Source organism: Panthera tigris, chromosome C1 (genome assembly GCF_018350195.1).
Source record: "Panthera tigris isolate Pti1 chromosome C1, P.tigris_Pti1_mat1.1, whole genome shotgun sequence".
NCBI lineage: Eukaryota > Metazoa > Chordata > Mammalia > Carnivora > Felidae > Panthera > Panthera tigris.
The window spans coordinates 83,504,181-83,524,945 of NC_056667.1; the positions used below are offsets into that span (position 1 = coordinate 83,504,181).

Genomic DNA, 20,765 nt, shown 5'->3' on the forward strand with positions numbered 1-20,765 from the left:
TTTGGATAAATAATATATAATATTTTTATCTGTGGATTTGGTAGTCGGCATTATTATTTATAGATTCTTTTTTTTTGTTTCTTGTGAGTAACCTTTTATTTGATCCCAAACCTATATTTCAACGAGTGCTATAACCATCACCAGAGTCATGTGGTCTTCTTTTTGGTGTTCTTTTTTAATACGCTGTACTTCTAAAGGGTTACTTTTGTGTGGTGTATCCTTTTATAGTGGTTCTTCTATTTTGCTCGTCTATACTCCTCCCTCCCAGATTAACTATGAAAGAGCTAGTTACACATATTATTAAAAATCTTTCTCTACAGCCAGCCAGCCAGTGGAGGTAGTGTCACAGTTTAGCTACTTCACTTGGTTGGAGAGTTATGGTCAGGGAGTATCTATTTACAAACTTTTATAGTGACATTAAGAAGACAGAGCTGGCTAGTGCTTAGCAGTGAAGCCTCTGGAATCAGATCAATCCTTGTCCATAACTTAATTTCACCTGGACTTTGAGCAATCTCCTTAACCTTGCTGTGCTTGTATTTTCTTCTGTAAAATGAGGATCATAGTAGAACCTACCTCAAAGTGTTATGGTGAGTTTACATATGTGTGTGTTTGTGTGTGTGTGTGTGTGTGTGTGTGTGTGTGTGTGTGTGTGTGTGTGTGTAGTGCCTAGAAGCTCTCAATATATGCTAGCTATTATTATAACTAAAGAATTAATAAAATTTTCCTTTTTTTTTCAGGGAGCAGTTTAGACCCTAAGAGATCTTCTCTCAACCATTTTCTATTAAATCCCTGCTATAAAATATAGATTGCATCTCATATTGTCCTCTCATCTTCCCCAATATCTCCTTAAGCACAATTCCTGCTGTTAAACCTTATTCTTTTAAAGATCCATGCTGAGAGGAAAGCTGCACACATGTTTTACACGAGTACTTTGAAAAGGAATAGTATCAAGGAGATAGAGGAAGAACTGTACCCCAATAAAATTCACCTGCTTCAAACTACATGAAAAAAAGTCTATGAAACATTTTTATCATCTTTATCCTTCCAATTACATTTCCTTTTGTTGGGAATATTGCTTCACCACAAATATTTAATTGTTTGTTTGTTTGTTTGTTTCTAGGAGCTCTCTTCTCACAAGAAGCAAGGGCCTGGATTACTCAGCAGGATGGGGCAGACATTCAGAGCTGTTGCACTGTCAATGAGAGGAGTAAAAAGCCGCCCAGAAGAGTTCATGGAAATGAATAACTTTATTGAAGTTTTTAGCCAGAAAATAAATTTGATAGACAAAATATCTCAGAGAATTTACAAGGAAGAAAGGGGTATGTAGAATAACTAGAATGTGATTACCAAGTTGTTCAATTTCTGACCGATCTTCACATTTGCTGGTGTAGTAAAGCAATGTTAAGTTAGCATTTCTTTTTGGTTCTTTCTTAAAGTTTCCATCTCTCTGCTTACAGTCCCCATCTGTTTTTGTGTGATGCTTACTTTGTCCATTAGAGCCCTCATCACATTAATCATCATTGCTTTAAATTCCTGGTCTCACCATTTCAACGCCCCTGCCATGTCTGATTCTGATGTTTGCTCTGTCTCTTTAAATTGTCTTTTTTGCCTTTTATTAGGATTTTTTTCTTAATAACCAGACATGATACTGGGTAAAAGGAACTGCTGTAAACAGGACTTTAGTAATGTGGTAAGGTGTGGGGGAGGAGAAGCGTTCTATAGTTTTAAATATAGAAAACTTATGTCGATCTAAATATAGAAAAAACTTTTATTCCTGAAGCGTTGTACAGTTTTGTGATCAGGTCTCAGTCTTTTAGTGAGCCTGTGCCTCTGGACTGTGAACTTCACAAGAGTTTCTCAGTTTTCTCTCCTTGCTTACTTGGGCCAGAGTGGCCAGAGTTGGCTGGACTTGAGTATTTCCCTTTCTCTAAGTTAGTCTCTGATGATACCTGAGCAGGTTAGGCTCTGGTTAACTATTTTCCTCTGAGGGCAGGCCTTTGTTAAGAAGAGCAGAGTGCTCTGGCTATTTCAAAATTCTCCTCTGCAAGAAGCAGGAGTAGTTTTTATTCAATATTTACAGTGAACCTAGTTGAGCTTCTGGGGGTAAATCTCACAATATTGACCCCATGACTGGGTTCCCCCTGGGGCTTTTAACTCTTAAAGTTGTCTACACTGAGCCTCCAGCAGTTCATCAATTACAGTTCCAGTCTCCCTACCCCAGCAGTGGGTGGTGAGAGGTGGTTTCTTCTCTTTAGTGTGTGCCCAGTAACCCACAATTCCTTGTATTTATCTGTCTTCCCAGTCGTGAGGGCAGTGGTTTTTCCTGTGTCCTCCCCTGTTTTGCAGATCCAAGAAAAGTTGTTCATTTTTCAGTCTATTCAGCATTTTACTTGTTCACACTGAGTAGTGGTTTCCAAGCTCCTTACATGAGGTATCACATAACATTAAGATAGAATTTCACCTTCATGTGTGGCTTATACCCAGATATATTGAGAAAATTTTTGATTTCTATATGATTTTGAAGGTAGTCATGGCCAGTCCCCATTTGTTTTAATCAATTATTAGCTGTTCTTGTTCCCATTTATAAGTAATAATGGCAAAGTAAGCCCTGAGCTTAAGATATTGTAGTTGTATGAAGTTGGTCTTAAATGTACAATGTGGATCATAGCTTAAAATCAAAGAAGTGATGTATCAGAAAATAGGGTTTCCACATTTTCCGTGATTTTTTTGGAAAAAGTACTCTATATTACACCTGTCCAAGCATGGCAGAGAAATTTATATATTGGAAATTAGGTCCTTCTTCCTATTTTGTGTCACCATTTCCTTTTTTCAATTTTCTTATTTTTATTTTACTTTAGAAGTTAGACTTCAGGGGCGCCTGCGTGGCTCAGTCAGTTAAGCATCCGACTTCTGCTCAGGTCATGATCTCACAGTTTGTGAGTTCGAGCCCCCTTCGGGCTCTGCGCTGATAACTCAGAGCCTGGAGCCTGCTTCAGGTTCTATGTCTTCCTCTCTCTCTCTCTGCTCCTCCCCTACTTGTGCTCTTTCTCTCTCAAAATTAAATAAACATTTAAAAATAAAATAGCAACATGATAATAACCTTAAAAAAAAAAAGAAGTTGGACTTTATTCCATGATGATTTTTTTTCCAATTCCATGATGACTTTCTGCTAATTTTCTAATTGCATTTAACTACATTAGAACTAGGTGGCCAAGTCAAAGAATATACTTCCTAATATAAATTGGTTTTAGAGATGAACTACTTTAAGTCTCTATATTGATGACTTATTTTTTTTAAATTTTCTATGTCCCCTATTAAATAGTAAATTCTATGAGGAAAAGAAGGGAAAAGATTTGTTTTATTTTTAGTATCTAGATAGTGCTTAGCACATAGTTGGTGCTCAACAAAAGCTGTTCAATGATTGAAAAAAAGGAATGAACATATGATTTGGTGGTAGGAAAATTTGCTTTATCATTAGTGATTGGTTGTTAAAAGAAATATAGAAAAAGTTGTCATAGCTGAATGTACATTTCCCTCTATTTTTTTTTTTTCCATGCATTGACACTTGGTGATGTCATTGTGGTGACTGAATATAGTTTAATAATTTCTTTTAGGACTTATTGGTCCACCCTTGTTATTTATCATTTGTCTTTTTTTTTTTTTTAAATCTCAAGAGGCTAATTGTTTTAACTGTATTCCACAATTCCCATTCTGTTAAGAATATTCTTGATGCATAGTTAAGTGGAATAGCAATTCAGAGAAGCTCCTGGAAACTCTTGAGACCTACGAGTTTTGTAGAACATCAGTATGCTGCTTTACATTTGCTGGTGCAAAGAAATAGTTTTAAAATCTTCGGTATACTCTAATGTTTGTGAAATGCTCAGAAGGAAAAGTGGATTTGATGATAGACTTTGTAAATTTGAGTTCTGATTTTCAGGGCATGATTGCCACTGACCCAAATTGGAGGGATTTCTTAGTTTTTTGAGTGTGAAGCCCACTTGTCAGATTCCTTTGAAGATGATGGAATGTTTTATTTTGTAGCTTGGGAGTCTAAGCTATATAGGATATTTCATTCGTATTCAAATCATGAAGATATGGTGATCATAACTAGTGGTTTCTATTTAAAAATTTTTTTCAAGGTTTTTCTTTGATCTTGTTATATCTTGTGCTCCCCAGTTTATTTGTCACATTTGTACTGACCACATGCTGTACTGCTTCTCTGTGCTGGAGATTAAAGGAGGAGTAAGTTGGTACCTGTCCTTGAGCTCAGAGTCTAGTTGGGGAGACATATATTAATAGACAAATTACAGTGCAACTCAGTAAGTGTTTGCATACAAATGTAATCAGAGAGCTGTGTAAGCGCAGTTTAGAATTTTATAAAAGCTCTCTGTGGAAAAATAGATATTGCAGGGGCACCTGGGTGGTTCAACTGATTAAGCATCCAACTCTTGATCTCAGCTCAGGTCATGATCTCATTGTTTCATGGGATCGAGCTCCACATCGGGCTCTGTGCTGACAGCACAGAGCCTGCTTGGGGTTCTGTCTCTCCCTCTCTCTGTGCCCCTTCCCTGCTCGTACTCTGCCTCTCAAAATAAATAAACTTTAAATAAACAAACAAATAAATGAATGTATGTATGTTACAAAGGTTCAATGGTACACACTTAGGTATACACAAATTGAGAAAATGAGATAAGGGAGAACATTTTTCTAGAAATGCTAGTGTAGTGCGGCCATTATTTAAAACAAAGGATAGGCCTTGATTAGGTGGGTGCAGTTGGAAAGGCTCTAGTGATTATTAAACCTGATACCTTTATTTGGTAACAACTGATATTTCCAGTGTCTTAAATTTTTTTAATCTGTTTCAGTTTATTTGATCATACAAACTTTTGACATTTTAATAGTTTAGAGGAATATGCCAGATTTCAACTAACTCTAATGAGTAGTAAGATGATTAAATATAGAGAGAATTTCATTGTATTTGATGGATGTTAGAGAAAAAATATTCACTACTTCTACATTCTCTACCATAAAAAGCCATCTTTGAAAGATGATAGCATATCAGGGTGCCTGGGGGGCTCAGTTGGTTAAGTGTCTGACTCTTTACTTCGGCTTAGGTAATTATCTTATGGTTTTTGGGATCAAGTCCTGTGTTGGACTCTGCATTGACAGCACAGAACCTGCTTGGGATTCTTGCCCTCTCTCTCTGTTCTTCCCCCTGCACATGCATGTGTTCTCTCTCCCTCTCTGTCTCTCTCTCAAAATAAATAAACTTTAAAAAAAAGAGGGATGATATTATAAACGCAAAGTGTAAAAATATTCAGACTTTGAAATGAAATACAAATTTTTGAATTAATGGCTTATCAAGCATTGAATAGTCTTTTGTTGTTCATTCACTAATACAAAAATATTTATTGAACACATTCTGTATCAGGCTTTGAGATAAAAGAAAATGAGACCCAGCCCCTGTTTTAAGGAGCATATGGCCTAGGAGCATATGATTTATGCAAGCAATTATAATAGAATGGGATAATACAAGTATAAAATTATGATAGGCTTTAATAGAAGTGTAAGATTATGATCGGCTCATTGGGGACAAAGCATATACAATGTTTTGGAACAGAATCCGAAGGAATTTATTTGTACTAGTATTTACTAGTATTTGTGCTAGTATTTAAAGGATTAGAAGTAGTTTGTCAAATGGTAGAAATGGTAAAGGGCAAGGCAAAGGGGTATGTGTAATGTTTAAATGAGAAATCATGAGATAGTTACGAATGAGTAATTATCATGGCCTGAATCGAACTATTTTGGGGGAAGAATCTCAAGAGTTGGACCCAGAGAGACAATGTAGGGACTTTCTAATTTAGCTAAGAAGCTTCAGTGTTATATACTGTGACAAAAATTGAAAGAGGAAGAATAGTTATAAGTCCCTTACAGAAGTGTACATTACAGACGCTGATGAGCTGATGACAGTGGAAATAAGGATAGATAGGTAGAAAAATAGATGGATGAATGGATGGAAAGACAGATGGATAGATAGATAAGTATTAAGAAATATTGAAACTGGTGATTGGCTCTGTGCAGGTATGAGTATAGGATGATACCCATTTTTTCTTTGAGATCACTGGAAACAATTACTCTTAGCTAGGATATGTAATCAGGGGAAGGGGAGAAAGAAGACAAGCTTGTTTAGGTAATGTTGCCTATGAGACACTCAGGTGTAGTTTATTTGGTAGGCAGAGTTCCATGATAGATATGGTGATCGTATAATCTGTCTTCCAAGCCAGGATACTTTAGAGAATGAAAAAGGATGCTATTGCTGATTACACATAGACACTAGTCATTCAAGGACTGACCTGAGTGGATTGGAATTGCTGCCAATTTAATGAAAGTTGATAGCCATCTTCTTATGTTCATTTAGAAGAACATATGCACGATGAGAAAAATAAGGTCTTTTCTTACTGTCTATAATTCACAGATTTTTAAAACTTCTGTAAATTGAGGAGCTTAATTTTTGTTTTTAGAATATTCTGATGAAATGAGAGAATATGGCCCAATTCATATTCTGTGGTCAGCGTCAGAAGAAGATCTGGTTGATACTCTAAAAGGGATTGCCAGCTGCATTGACAAATGCTCTAAGGCCACTGAAAAACGGATGTCTGGACTCTCAGAAGCCCTGCTTCCTGTAGTACATGAGTATGTACTTTATAGTGAAATGTTAATGGTAAGAACACCTTATACTTTTACCTTAGTCCCTGACCTGATTATAAGCTTTATAAAGGTAGTTTCTATTTTCAGTTTTTTTCACCACTATGTAGAATGCTTTGCATACAGATGCTCAATAAATATTAGTTCACTATGTGAATGATATGACAAGTAGAAGTATATGTTAATAAAAGACAGGAATACTCAGCCACAATAATGTACATTACACATAGATTTGAAACATCTTCAGTCAAGATTTATATAGAGAATATGATTCATTTTTCCAAGCCTTTAAAATTTTACTTAAAAAATTTTTAGTGCTTTAGAGATTTCTTTTCATGAAAGAGTTCTTTTACCCCTTCTAGGTACATTTGATTTAGCAATGTATTTACTATCATTATGTACAAAGTACTTGAGTAGGATTTTGATGTTTGTTCTGTCTTCTGGATGCTTCTAAAAAGAAATCCTTCAAGTTAAAATGTTTTCTTTCACTATTTGCAAAGGCTTTTATTCCTCTTATATCAAAGTTTTGTATTTAACCTCCTCAGTTCAAGTTAAGGTTTCCAGATATTTGGGATTTAGCAATGCTATCTGCAAAGTTAATGTTTTTCATCCTGTATTATGTTCTGCTCACAGCACCTTGCACAAACTGATACCCTCAGGGTTGTTGTGTTTTAGCGTGGCAATGGGAGAAGGAGCCCACTTGCATTCAGATATAGTCCGTTTCTTCTGCTATTTATATTTGGAGCCGTGTCTGTTTTCATGTACTCTTGGTTTGGGGATTTTTTTTTTTTTTAATTTTGCTTCTGTCTTGGTAAGAAAAGCTCTCTTAGCCTTTCAGCATGAGATCTGCCTCTTTCTCACGGTTAGGTTTTTCTTTCACAGTCATTAAATATTTTGTAGATATTTCATGTTGCTGCTGTTACTTGACTTTATTAGGGTCTTCTATAAACAAACACTTCTTGCTTCCCAAAGGCCTCTAACATTTCACTGCTCAGGAGTCTCCTCCTTGTCTCCATCAATTTCCTTGGCTACATTTCATTGTTTTACCTCATTATTGATAGCCCCCTTGTGTGGTTGTTCAAAGAGATCTGATTTGTATAATTAAAAATAGTATATTCTTCTCCCTTAATTAGATGTGTTTTTCTCTTTATTATGTCAAGATGAAAATTATGTAATTTAAGTCATATATCATTAAAGGTGTGGAAAAATTATAATAGCAACCAGAAGAATTATTTTATAGGTTCTCATTTGATTATATTACTTTGTAGACTCCTAAAGCATAATCAGTAGCAATTTATATTGCAGTTCTGGCTGTGTTTTATATTGGAATGTTTTCTTCATTGTGAGCTAAAATGATGAAGTATAGACCTTGACAAAATGATTAAACTTGTGTAATCTTACTAGTTGTCTTCTGAAGCAAACTCTTACTTAAAATATTTCTACCTATGTGAAACACAGTACTTCATATTTATGAAAACAGACCTTAAATAAATGAGACTAAATTGTAGTATGTGTCATTTGGGTTAGAGATAGGAAGGGGTTCCTGATATTAATGGTAATGAAACACTGAAATAAATATAAAAGGTATGTAGTAATTACCTGAATTTTCTATTGATTTCTTTGAAAACAGGAGAAAAGCTTATCTCTTTTGAGTGTTTTAGGAGTAATTCCGCCAGGCACAAAACTAGACTGAGTAATTTTGAGGATGCTTTTTATCCTTAATGCCTCTCAGTTCCCACATACTCTGTCAAATTATCTTGCCTCCATTTAACTGATTTGTTGGTAGGTTCTCCCCTTCCCCTGAAAACACCTGAAAGACCTATGCCTCATAAAGGCTCTTCTCATATATGCTGTACTTTCACCCTTTCTGTTTGAATTTTTTACTTACCTGGAGTTAGCTTAACTTTTTCCTTAACCTCTTTAGGCCTCTTGTGTTCATTATCACAATTTTATGATTTCAACTAATATTTTGAAAACCTGTGAAAGATGAGTACAAATAAAAAGAGTCGTTGTGTCTATAAAGCCTAAGTAGCAGGTCTTGGGAGAAAAATGAGTCACCAGGGGAAACACATTGTAAAAGGCTGGCAAACATTATAAAAGATGAAGGTGAAATCTGCACTCAAATTCCTTCACAAGGGTGTTTTAAAGTTTAAGGATACCGAAACGTGAATTCATGGTTATTTGAGAAAACAGGATGGAACTCTTCTCAGAGAAGAGGCTATAATTTCTCATCAAAAGCTTGGCTAATTGACTAATATTTATATATTTTAAGCTAAAATAAAATCTCAAAATGTGAGTTCACACTTCAGTTTTCTGATTTCCCACTGTAATTAAAAACTCTTTAATTAACCATGTCTTTGGAATCGAATAAGTGTGCTGCAAATTATTATAGACACTTTAGGTGAGAGGCCAGTGTGACCTCTCAACTGCCACCAGGTTACACCATAGTATATATTTTCAGTGCTCCCACTGATTTTTTGATTATTTGTTTTTTTTTTTTCTCTTTTTGAAGAACTGTATATGTCTAGAGTGCTTCAGTAAAATGTGCATTGGGAAAACTCATAAAAAGTTTATGAAAAAAATTCTCTTACATACTTGCTTTCAGTTTAACTTTAGAGATTAAACAAATTCGTTTGTCATTATATCCCCAAATGACTGATGAGTTGGGAAGCGATGCCATTTATATTCTAAAATGTATATTTTTTCATAAAAATATTATTAAACCAAAGTACAACTTATTCCATCCCTGTGTTTTGATATGAAGGGTGTTATGAAAAGGAGAGACCAAATACAAGCAGAACTGGATTCCAAAGTGGAAGCTTTGACCTATAAAAAGGCAGATACTGATCTGGTAAGTTTTTAAGTTTCTTGATACACTCATATAGAATTCATTTTCTAAAATGTTTATTAGCTGTGTAAAGCTCCATTGTGTGCTTGCTTTTAAGGATTCAGTAGATGATACTAAACTTTCTTCTAGAAAACAAATTATACGTTGAATACCCAGTGAATCTACAAGTTTAACAATGATGCTTTTCTGCCTGTCTTACATTGTCTCTTATGATAAGTAAAGTATGAAGTTAATTTTTTTTAATTAGAATATTATAAGAAGGTATGGAAAGCACCTAGTATTGTTCCAGAAGGTTAGTGAGCACTCAGTAAATAAATCCACTTTTTGCTCATTTTATAAGCAAACGGTTATATAAAGTAGGTCGGTGTTCCTATACACTTTTTTCTAGTTATTTTAAAAACCTTTATGGAGGAAGTGTCTTTGATTTCAAGCTTTATCCTTTCCTTGCAATACATTTTAATGGAAAATTTCAAACATAAAAAGTGATATGATGAACTCGTGTACCCATCACTGGGCATCATTAATGTCCAAAATGTTGTCCAACTTTCTTCATCTTTCTCTTTCCTCACCTTTTTTTTCCTGAAATGTTCCCATGTAAATTCCAGACATTATATTATCACCCACAATATTTTAGTGTTTATATTTTATTGTCTTTGCGTCTCTTCAGGGTACTACTTTCAGCTTGGAATTATTTTTCTCACTTTAAAATTGAGAAAGAGGCTTTCAAGGTAGAGTAACTTGCCCAAGTTCATATAGTTCTTGAAGCAGAAGTTGGATTGGAGGTGGTGGTATCACTTGCCATCCTCAGAGCCTGCTGCCTCCCAGAGAGCAAGTATAGATGTGGAGAAAATTGAGTATTACTTTGATTAACTTCTCCTGAGTTCTCTATGAAGCAGACCTTCTTACTCTTTTTATTTTTAATTTAAGGATTTTGATCAGTAATGAGTACGATATTGAGTGTGCGTATGGCAGGTGAGTGGGGAGTTCTTGAAACCACCCATTTGTCTGTAGTATCCTAGCCCCCATCCCAGCCTGGCTTGGGACTCAGCCTCCCTCTTCTCTGTTTTAATTTTCTCCCTTACTTTAATCATTTTCTAATAGAAGACAGGATTTCATACTTACTGGTTTTCTTTGTATTGTCTTTCTTTCTCTTTCCCCCAGTCCATTATGTATGCAGCTTAAAGCCAGGAATTTTTTTATTTGTTCCCTGAAGTGCTCTCAGCCCCTAAAACAGTGCCTTATACTTGGTAATCAATCAATCAATCAATCAATATTTAGTGAATAAATGAATGAATGAAAATAGCAGTGACTACTCTGATTCACAAAAACACACTGAAGGCTTAAAGCAAGAAGTCTCTACAAATTCAGACTTTGTGTAGAACACTGAGACTTCACTAAGAAGGGACTATGAATATCCTTGTTTTTCTAGACTATTTTTGTTTTTCAAACTCGAGTTCATTCTCCTGAGTGGAATGTGAATGGGCAGTGGTGGGCTGTAGTGGACAGAGTAGGAGAATGGCATCTGAGAGAGAAAATAAATAATGGAAACTGTAGACCCAATGGAGCTAGTACTCAAGATTAGGAGAAAAAAGAGGAAAGCCAAGGTTAACCTTTTCTTCACAGTAAGGTGTGTGTGTGTGTGTGTGTGTGTGTGTGTGTAAATTTAAAGAGTCACTTGGCAAGAACAAAAAGTGGGCACATGTGCAGAAATTATAATTGTATCTTTTGAACTGTGGATTATTTTTATTTGTTAAGTAATTTTTAAAGATACTGAAATTAGCAATTAGATAAAATTTGCCCTTGACTAAATACTAGAAAAAGTACAGTATTTTAAAGTTTCAGGAGAATAGTTAAATGGCTTAAAAATCAAGCATCTGTTCAGAATGGTTTATATTCATATTTTAAATTGAAAGGAAGAGTAGTTGAGATGGTTCCAACCACAAAAATACAGGAAAAAATAGCTTGGGCCCAAATATGGCTAGGCTTTCCCAACTCAACTAAAAAAACACATTTTTTTTTCATTTGACTTGCAAATATTTTGTCTTTTGCTCTATAAAAATTTCCTTGATATCTCATTATAACCTAATGATCCATCTGTATTTATGATTTCATTTTATGTGTATGTGTCATATCCACTATAAAGTATTTTTTACCTAGTTATCCGCTATGTTGTAAGATTGGGGAACTTTGAAACTTTAATTATCTGCATTATATTCTGTAAGATATTTTAAATGAAGATTTGAAACAGGCACATTTAACAGACGTTACAAATGTGTTTTTTGTTTTTTTTTTTTTTTTTTTTTTTGTTAGCCATCAAAACAGATCCTTCCTAAAACATATAAGGACTAATTTAATGATTTATGAATGGTACCATTTACATTTTCAAGCAGTTTGTTTACAGGCCTCACTTCCAAATCCCTATGTGTTATGACGGTATCTTTGGGAGAAACCTTCCAGGGTTACTCTCAAAATGAACCTGCCATGATTGGTCACAGAACAACCAGAGGGAAGTTGCTTAAAATATGCAGGATAGGGTCACCATGGAAACGCGCCCTTGTGAGGTCCTTCCAAGGAGCCATCCTTTGCAGTCACCATGGCGACCCTGGCAGAGAACTGAATATAGCAATCTAGCCTGGTTGTTTACCATGGCAACTCAAGCAGGGCCACTTTGGAGACAACCCTGGGGCCATTTCTATGGAGACCCGCCAGGGTTGCCTTTAGAGGCTTCCTCAAAGTCACCTTTGGGTGGGATGCTATATGCATACCCAGCAAAGCAACTCACAATGAAAAGGTCAGTGAAATGAAGTTTTACCAAGAAGGGCAAAAACTAGGAGAGTAAATTAGTAGTGATGTAACATTCCAGAGGTCCTTTTGGACATACCAGGTGACTTCTATGTGGGCTTTGTGGCATACAAAAATAGGGTTCTGGTCTTTTACCCTGCCTGTAATTTTGTAAATGCTGTAAATTGACAGTAATGGTATTACTGTTACTCTTTCTTATCACAAAAATATACCCACAAAAATGATGTGTTTTCTTGCAAACCGAAACAGTGCTTTAGAGTGAATTCTTTTACTCATTATCTGGGTAGTTGTAAAGTGACAGCTTACAGTTTATGAGTTGTTTTTTTTTTTTTTTAAGTTTATTTGTTTACGTTGAGAGAGAGAGAGAGAGAGTTAGCTGCAGAGGGGCAGAGAGAGAGAGAGAATCCCAAGCAGCCTCCACATTGCCACTGTGGAGCCTGATGTAGGGCTTGAACTCACAAACCATGAGATCATGACCTGAGCCGATATCTAGAGTTGGACGCTTAACCGACTGATCCACCCAGGCACCCCAGAGTTTGTGGTTTGTAGTTCTTACCTTGCACAACAATAAAATTAATGGTTGCAAAATGACCTAAACTCAGTAAAGACTTTCAGAATACCTATTCGAAGGTCAATTCAGCTGTTTATTTAGATTTTTGACATTTAGGCTTTGGAATTAGACCTAGGATCCAATCCTAGCTCATCTGATTTTTAAGTCTCTGACCTACAACATGTTTCCTACCTTTTTGTAGCCTTATTTTATCATGTATAATTTGGGGAAATTAGTAGTACCTTTCTAATTAGATTTTGTTTAAGGATTAAATGATACAATGGAAGTAAATCATTTAAATCATAGTAAGCACTCAGTGGTTGTTAGCTGTTGTTATTTTGATGACTTTATAGAAGTAATATTCGAGATGGCTCCTGTAAAATGACTTCAGCATTGTTCCTTGGAGAGCAAGGAGCATATTTCATGCAGACTTGGTATTATGAAAAGTAGTAAAAGCTCAAAAAGCATGCCGAAATGAGAAAACTAGGCTGATATATAGAGAACAGATACAAGGGAGATGAGATGTGGCTGTAAAAGAAGGGCATAGTCAGATAGGAAGAGAGACTTGCTATTTGTCAGCAGGAGGAATATGGACTTTATCCTTTGGGCAGTGTGGATCCAGTGAGAGCCTGGACTGATGAGGTAGTAGTGGAGTTGCAGATGAGAATAAATTTGAGAGAAATATAGGTGAAAGATAGAATCTGTAGCACTTAAGAAGGAAGGGAAGCCAGTGTTTCAAGTTGTTAGTGACTCTTCACATTGCTAGCTTGCAGGGAGGGCAAGGATGCCTGGCTGGCTCAGTAGGTAGAGCACGCAACCCTTGATCTCAGGGTCGTGAGTTTGAGCCCCCACATTGGATAGAGAGATTACTTAAAAAAGGAAAAAAAAAAGAAAGAAAATTAGGGCAAATAATGGCTCTATAGACTAAATTATAGCATATAAAAGGGAGAAAAAATTAGAGATCTACAACTTCATGTCATGATAAGATGAACTTTAAGATAGAGATACTCAATGAAAGCTATCCACAAATGTGGTTGAGTATCTACTGTAAGAGAGACACCATTGCAAGCATTGGGGATATAGCAGTCAAGAAAACAGGCCCGCATTCTAGTGGATGGAGACAATTGTAAATAACTAATTAATTAAAATTTAAGTTGACTGTCTTGTAGTGATAAGTGTGGAGAAGAGGGAGTGTTTGGGAATAGTGCAATTTAATATTGGGGGTCAGGAAAGGTACTACCAAGAAGTTGATTAAGTAAAACCTGAAAGAGGTGAGATGTTGAACCATATGAATATCTGGGAGAAGAGCATTTCAGGCAGAGTCAATAAGTGCAAAGTATAAGTGCAAAGTATAAATATGCTTGCACGTTTCAGGAAAAGCCTGGAGACTAGTGTTACTGGAATAGAATGAGCAAGTGAAAGAGTTGGAGGAAATGAGGTCAGAGGGGTCAGATCATGAGGTTTGGTCTCAGTGAAATAGGAAGACGACTGAACTGAGGAGTAACACATTCAGACATAAGCTATAAAACAATTACTGTGCTTAGGAAAGATAGGACATAACGTGTATGTGGTGTGTGCATGCGATAGGAGAACACCCCAGCTGGAGACCAGCTCTTACAATCCCAGTGACACATGATAGCTTGGATCAGGGTGAAAATGGTGTGAAGTGGTCAGATTCTAAGTACATTCTCAAGGTAGAGCTCTTTGCTATTTGGAGAACTGTGGATTCTGAGCACCTAAGGATGATACCAAGGTTTTGGGACTGAGTAGTTGGAAGGTAAGAATTGGCATTAATTGAAACAAGGAAGACTTTAGAAGGGACAGGTTTAGTGGAGAAGATGAAGAAATCAGATTTGGACATTTAAGATTGATGTGCCTATGAGATACCCAAGTGGAGATTTTGAATAAGGAGGTACATAGAAAAATCCTTATAAAAATCCAGAGGCCAAGGCAGGGATTCAGCTGGAGATACGTATTTGGCAGATGTTAGCCGATAGTATTCAAAGTATGAGATTTGTTGAAGTCGCTAATGGGTGGGGAAAAAAGAGGTCCCAGGACTTAGTGGGATTGAGCCTTGGCATATTCCAGTATTAAAAACTGGAGAAGGAATAGCTGGTGAGGAGAAGGAAAGGGAATTTATATAGCTTTGGCTGGTGGTAAATGATGGAGCCAACAAGATGAACTCAACAGATTTATTTAGGGTCATTCAATTTTTTTAACCACTTCTCCATTTATGAGGCATTTATAAAAACAGCCTGATGGAGAATAATTAAGATAAGTATAGATAAGAAAATATTTCAAGAGAAATCGAAAGTTGTATTATGTGCTCCAATACAGAAGATACTCAATGAAATACATATTGTTCAGTCAAAGTAAGAGAATTTTGACTATGGAGATAAAAGCACAGCAATAACCAAGATAATGAGGACAACTCAGATATCTGGAGGAACTTGTGGTTTTTGCAGTTTAGTTATTAAGATTTCAGAGTCAGAGCTTCTGTTTGAAAATGCTTATTCACTTCACTGCTTAACTGCAAGATAAATAAGGGTTCATCTGTGGTGCTAAATAATGCTGCATTTCCATTTTATTTTTGTTTTTATTTTTGAATGGATGATTTATAGTTTTCCACTCAAAGCAGCATTCAAATATAAATGAATATGAATACATTTGACATTTAGCAATATGTGCATTGAATCTGAAAGTTGGATCTAGATATAATGGCATAGCTGTTTAGCAGTATATTTATGTGAGCAAAAAAAATGCATTTTCATAAGATCATTATGATCTGCATTTGCATATAGCCACATTCAGTAGATGCAAACAGATACCAAATTTATTCAAGCTGGTCCTTGCTCTGTATGACTTGCTATTTTTGAACCGGTATTTTACTCTTATCCCCAAATAGTGGCTATTAATTTTCAGATGTTCTTGATAGTGTACTAAATGCTGCACAGAGAAAGATTGACTTTCCTCTAAGCTTCTAGGAGATGACAGTATTGACATAACTTTTTTTTGTGTGGTGGGAGGGGAGCGGAGGTCACCTCTCTCTATTCTCAGATATTTATTGTCTTACCTCTCTCCCCTGACCTTTTTACAAATTTATTCCTTTCTATATGCCTTATTTCTTAGCATCTCATTTCCTCTCTGTCCTTCTTTTTTGGCTGTTTGCCTCTATGCGTGTGTCTCTCCCATACACGCAGGAACACAAATGTACACATACCACACTCCTCCTGTGGTAAAAGACACGACACTGTCCAGTGGAAGGAAAAGGGACTTTTTTCTTGTGTATTCATTTTCTAATTTATTCTAGAAGGCATCCAACAGACTTTTCCTCATTTCTTACTGGCCAGAGTTGTGAAAAATCCATGATCAAGTCAGTTACTTGGAGTGGGAATGTAGCCATCAGAACTGACTTAGATAAGCAACAGTATGCCTACTGATGCAAGTACCTGAAAAAACTGGGGCCCTTTCAGGTAGTACGAAGAGGAGTGCAGCATTGATTCTGGGTAAACAACTAATAAGCATGTGCCACAAATATACAGTGTGGGACATGTTGGAGTAGTATACCGCAGCTGGGTGGAAGTTAGGGATGGGAGAATAGGTGAGGCTATGTAATCAAGAAGGCCCTCAGCAGCTTCTCCTCCCAGAACAAAGTACCAGGCAGTACCTAGCATTCCGCTCCCTCTGTACCTTCATTGGCAGGCCTCTCATTCAGGGCATCATTGGTTTGAGTGGGGTGGGGGAGAAACATGTACTCCTATTTATATAAACTTGTAAAGGATGCTAATGGATATTTAATTCAATGGTAAAACGGCGTGTCTACCCTATCAATAAGAGTCTGTTGAGCCTAGGATCTCCATTAGAAATTCTGCCATACTACTTTTCCCCTCTGTCATTTGTTTTTATGCTCCTGCCACTTTTAAGTAGAGCTGCCTCTGCAAAGTATTTAATATGAGGTCTTCTTAAACCCAGTTGCAGAGTTTCATGTGATTTCACCCACACACTGTGTGCCTGTGTCATTTTAGGCAAGTTACTTACACTCTCCTTGCCTTAATTTCCTCAACTGTAACAGTTGTGGGGAATATCTTCCCTGGAGTGTTCTTAAATCTGCATCTGAAAACTCTTAGCCCAGTGCCTAATTAGTGCTAGATTGTAAATATTTTTATAAGCAATATTAGAAGAACTTTCTTTCAAGTATACATTGTGTGTTTTGTTCTTCTAGATCAAAGTGTAAGTGGTAGCTATAATTTTGCTTCTTAGACCTTCACAATGTAATATATATATACATATATATATGTATATATATATATACACATACATATACATATATACACATGTATATATGTGTGTATATAGGTATGTGTGTATATATATGTATATGTGTGTGTGTATATATATATATGTGTGTATATATATATATACATATATATATATATATATATGGCACCTGGGTGGCTCAGTGGGTTAAGTGTCTGAATTCGGCTCAGGTCATGATCTCGCAGTTTGTGAGTTCGAGCCCCTCCTCGGGCTCTGTGCTGATAGCTCAGAGCCTGGAGCCTGCTTCAGATTCTGTGTCTCCCTCTCTCTCTACCCCTCCCCCTCCCCTGCTCATGCTCTGTCTCTCTGTCTCTTAAAAAATAAATAAACAGTAAAAAAAATTTTTTTTCTTAAAGAGGCAGCAATTATCTTGGGCTAAAAAGTGCTCCCACCGGCCCCACCTAGTCACTCTAGGTAATTGAATAGATACTTTAAAATGTATCTAAATTTATACAGACTATCAACAAGTTGTGTTTTGGACTCCATAGAATTATTTTAACTAACCTATACCTGATATTATGCCATTTATTTATAACGAGGAACATTCTAAGAAGAACCACAAATCCTTTATGATAAATGTCAATAGCACTAACTACATTTTATTTTTCATTTATGAGGATTCTTGAGAAAAGTTTCATTTATGTCTCAGCATCAGCAAAAGAGGATCTAATTTCTCCTCAGCCATTAGCTTGTTTTCAGCATATACACATCTTGGGTTTTATACCTGATCCCATCCCACTTTTTGCCATAGGCTATTGACAGCCCCAATTCAGATCCACTTCTCTCTAGCAAGTAACTGTGCCTTTTGTGTGTCAACCTTACCCAGGCTTTACCATGGTTTTTCCCTACTCTTATTTATTTTCCCTTTATACTAATGCCTTTATCTTCTTACTGTGTTTAAGCTAGTTGTAGAGAAAACATTTTGAAGCCATCTCAAATCTAATATGGCACAGATGAGAAGCGTATTAATAAATAAGGACTAGAGGTAAAGTATTTCAAATCACCTCAAAAATCAACACATTTTTATAATATATATGCAACCAAAAAAAAAACCACATGTTTTTAGTCATTTTGGGGGGGGATCCACAAACACCAGCATGTCTGTTGTGAATACAAACTTAATCACTGACTGGCTCACGTTAACTGTTACTCAGAAAATTAGGATATACTTGGAGGTGAAGTGAAAAACTTGTATTATTTCCAGAATTTTTACCTATGAAATTCGCTTAAGGAATGTATTGCATATTAATGTTTACTTATTTGAAAAAAGAACACATAAACTGACAGTCTTGATGAATAAGGCTTGTGTATGTTTGTGGTGGGTGAGGGTGGAAGGAGGGTAGAGACAATGGAAGACTGTAGAAAAACAGAGGCAGTGTGACATTGTTGTGGATGATTTTCTAAAGGAAGATTGTTAGCTCTGTGTCTTTCTCCAGGAACATGTTTCCCCCCACTGTCCTAACCGCAACAGAAAAAGTAATAAATGGATAAGTAAGAGGAGTGATTTAAAATTCTAGTCGTTTCTTCTCAAGATTTAAGAAATTCTACTTATGGTGCCCTTGTGGATTTGTGGTTTTGTTTGTGGAGTTCTGCCCACCATAGATATAATAGTTTAAACAGCTGTCCCATATAGAAACTCAAAATAGATTCAATTTCCTTTTAATTTAGGCTTTTTGTTAATAAGAAATGTGTCCTAAGGGTCTGTCTTACATATCTCTTTCACTCCCGGCCCTGCCTGGGCACTCAATAAATATTTGATTATGCTTAGAGCAATAACACACTGGGAGTCTGAAGCCTGGAGAGGGCTTTGATTCACTTTTACTTAACTTGTGACCTTAATCAGACATTAATTATTCTTTATCCATGAACATGCAGAAATAATGCTTACTTTGAAGAAAATTGTTTTGAAGATGAATTAATGTTTATAAATCTAGAGCTTGTGTCAGTAAAAATTTTGGTAAGTTAGAGGAAGAAAGTATAAAAGAATAATATGTTAGGGAATATATAATGGTATCATAAAGCATATTATTCAAAGTATGACTCATTTAAATGGCACTTCTGAAAATAAAAAATATATATATTTACACAAAGAATAGAACCAGTAGTTTTTTCTTCCAGCACAGTGCTGTTATCACTAAATTAAGTGCATTTTGATTTGTTATATTTCTAGGCTTTGAAAAGTGAGCATCTTCTCGCTATTAAATCATAGACAATAGGGCAGTAAATTTAGGAGGAGATACTTATTGGACTTTCAAAGAGGTTCTAGATCCAAATTGGTGTTTTCCCTTGTGTAAGTATATTTCACATCTATATGGTACCTATTGTGTGCCAGGCACTGTGTTAATCATTTGCATATATTATTCAATGTACAACACAATAGGTAGGTAGTAGTTTATTCCCATTTTATAGATGAGAAAATCAAGGACTAGATTGCCAATCACCCGAGAGTTACTAGCTGCCTCCCTGTCCAAGCACTTGGCTGTGGGGAAATTGCAGTGACAGACTGACAAAGCCCCTTATCCTAAAGGTAATTATGGTCTAATTGAGGGGTACTGAAAATAAAAGAAAAAATAATAAATAAATGATTTCGATAGTTTAATAAACAAATAAATTTAGCTTATTTAATAATAAATAACTTAATAAATTATGAAGAGAATAAAACTGGGTGATGTGATAGAGATACAAGGAAGAGAAGAGAAGGCCTTTCTGAAAGGTAACATTGAAAGGACAGCTAGATGCTGATAAGGACCAATCTTTCCAAGATCTGGGCACTAGTGTTCCAAGAAGAAGAATCCATGCAAAGCTCTGAAATGGGAATGAGCCCTGCATGTTCCAGGAGCATAGTCATAGCTAGTGTAGCTGGAATATAGCAATGTCTGGAAATGAGGACTGAAAAAGCAGGGTAAGAAAACTTAGGTCTTGGGTTTTATTCTAGTCGCCGCGAGAGCCACCGAGAAGTTCCAAGCAGGGAATACTTATGATGTGAAATGTCCTGTGCTCTTAAATTTGGAATTTTTAAAATCTTGATTTGACAGACTTAAAGATAAGTTGCAAGTACAGCTCAAAAATCTTTTTTTTTTTCCCCTTTGAACCATTGGAAAGTACTTTGCAATCCTTATACTCATGACTCCTTGATGGTGCATGTTTCTCACAAACAAGGAAACTCTTCTACGTAGCCATAATACAACTAGCAATATACATACATTATCATTGAAACATGACTCTCATCTAATGCTCAGACGCCATTCAAATTTTGCCAGTGTTTTATAATGTTGTTGACAGCATCTAGTTGCATGTCTTCTTCAGTCTGGAGCAGTTCTTTAATCTTTCCGTGACTCTCATGACCATTACACCCTAGAGGCAACTTATTGTGTAGTACGCCTCCAATACCAACTTGTTTGATTTTTCTTTAGGATTAGATTTAAGTTATCAGTCTTTGACGGGAATATTGCTCAAGTGAAGCTGTGGCCTGTTCATTGATCTCTGTCAGGTGGCATAGGATTCTTATTTGGCCCATTAATGATGATGTCCTCTTTGATCACT

At 36.0% G+C, this 20,765-nt stretch overlaps 1 protein-coding gene across 7 annotated transcripts in view; it reads left to right on the forward strand.

Annotated features, from left to right (window-relative positions):
• Positions 1–20,765, forward strand: part of SNX7 (sorting nexin 7) — a 183,917-nt gene that overhangs the window by 34,462 nt on the left and 128,690 nt on the right. For all 7 annotated transcript variants that reach the window (XR_006221730.1, XR_006221729.1, XM_042997974.1 and 4 more), the window contains exons 5-7: positions 1,121–1,319; positions 6,522–6,721; positions 9,470–9,556. Coding sequence is in view for 5 of the 7 variants with exons in the window: in XM_042997974.1 (XP_042853908.1) it covers positions 1,121–1,319; positions 6,522–6,721; positions 9,470–9,556 (486 nt within the window). In the remaining 2 variants the exon portion in view is untranslated. The remainder of the gene's footprint in view (positions 1–1,120; positions 1,320–6,521; positions 6,722–9,469; positions 9,557–20,765) is intronic.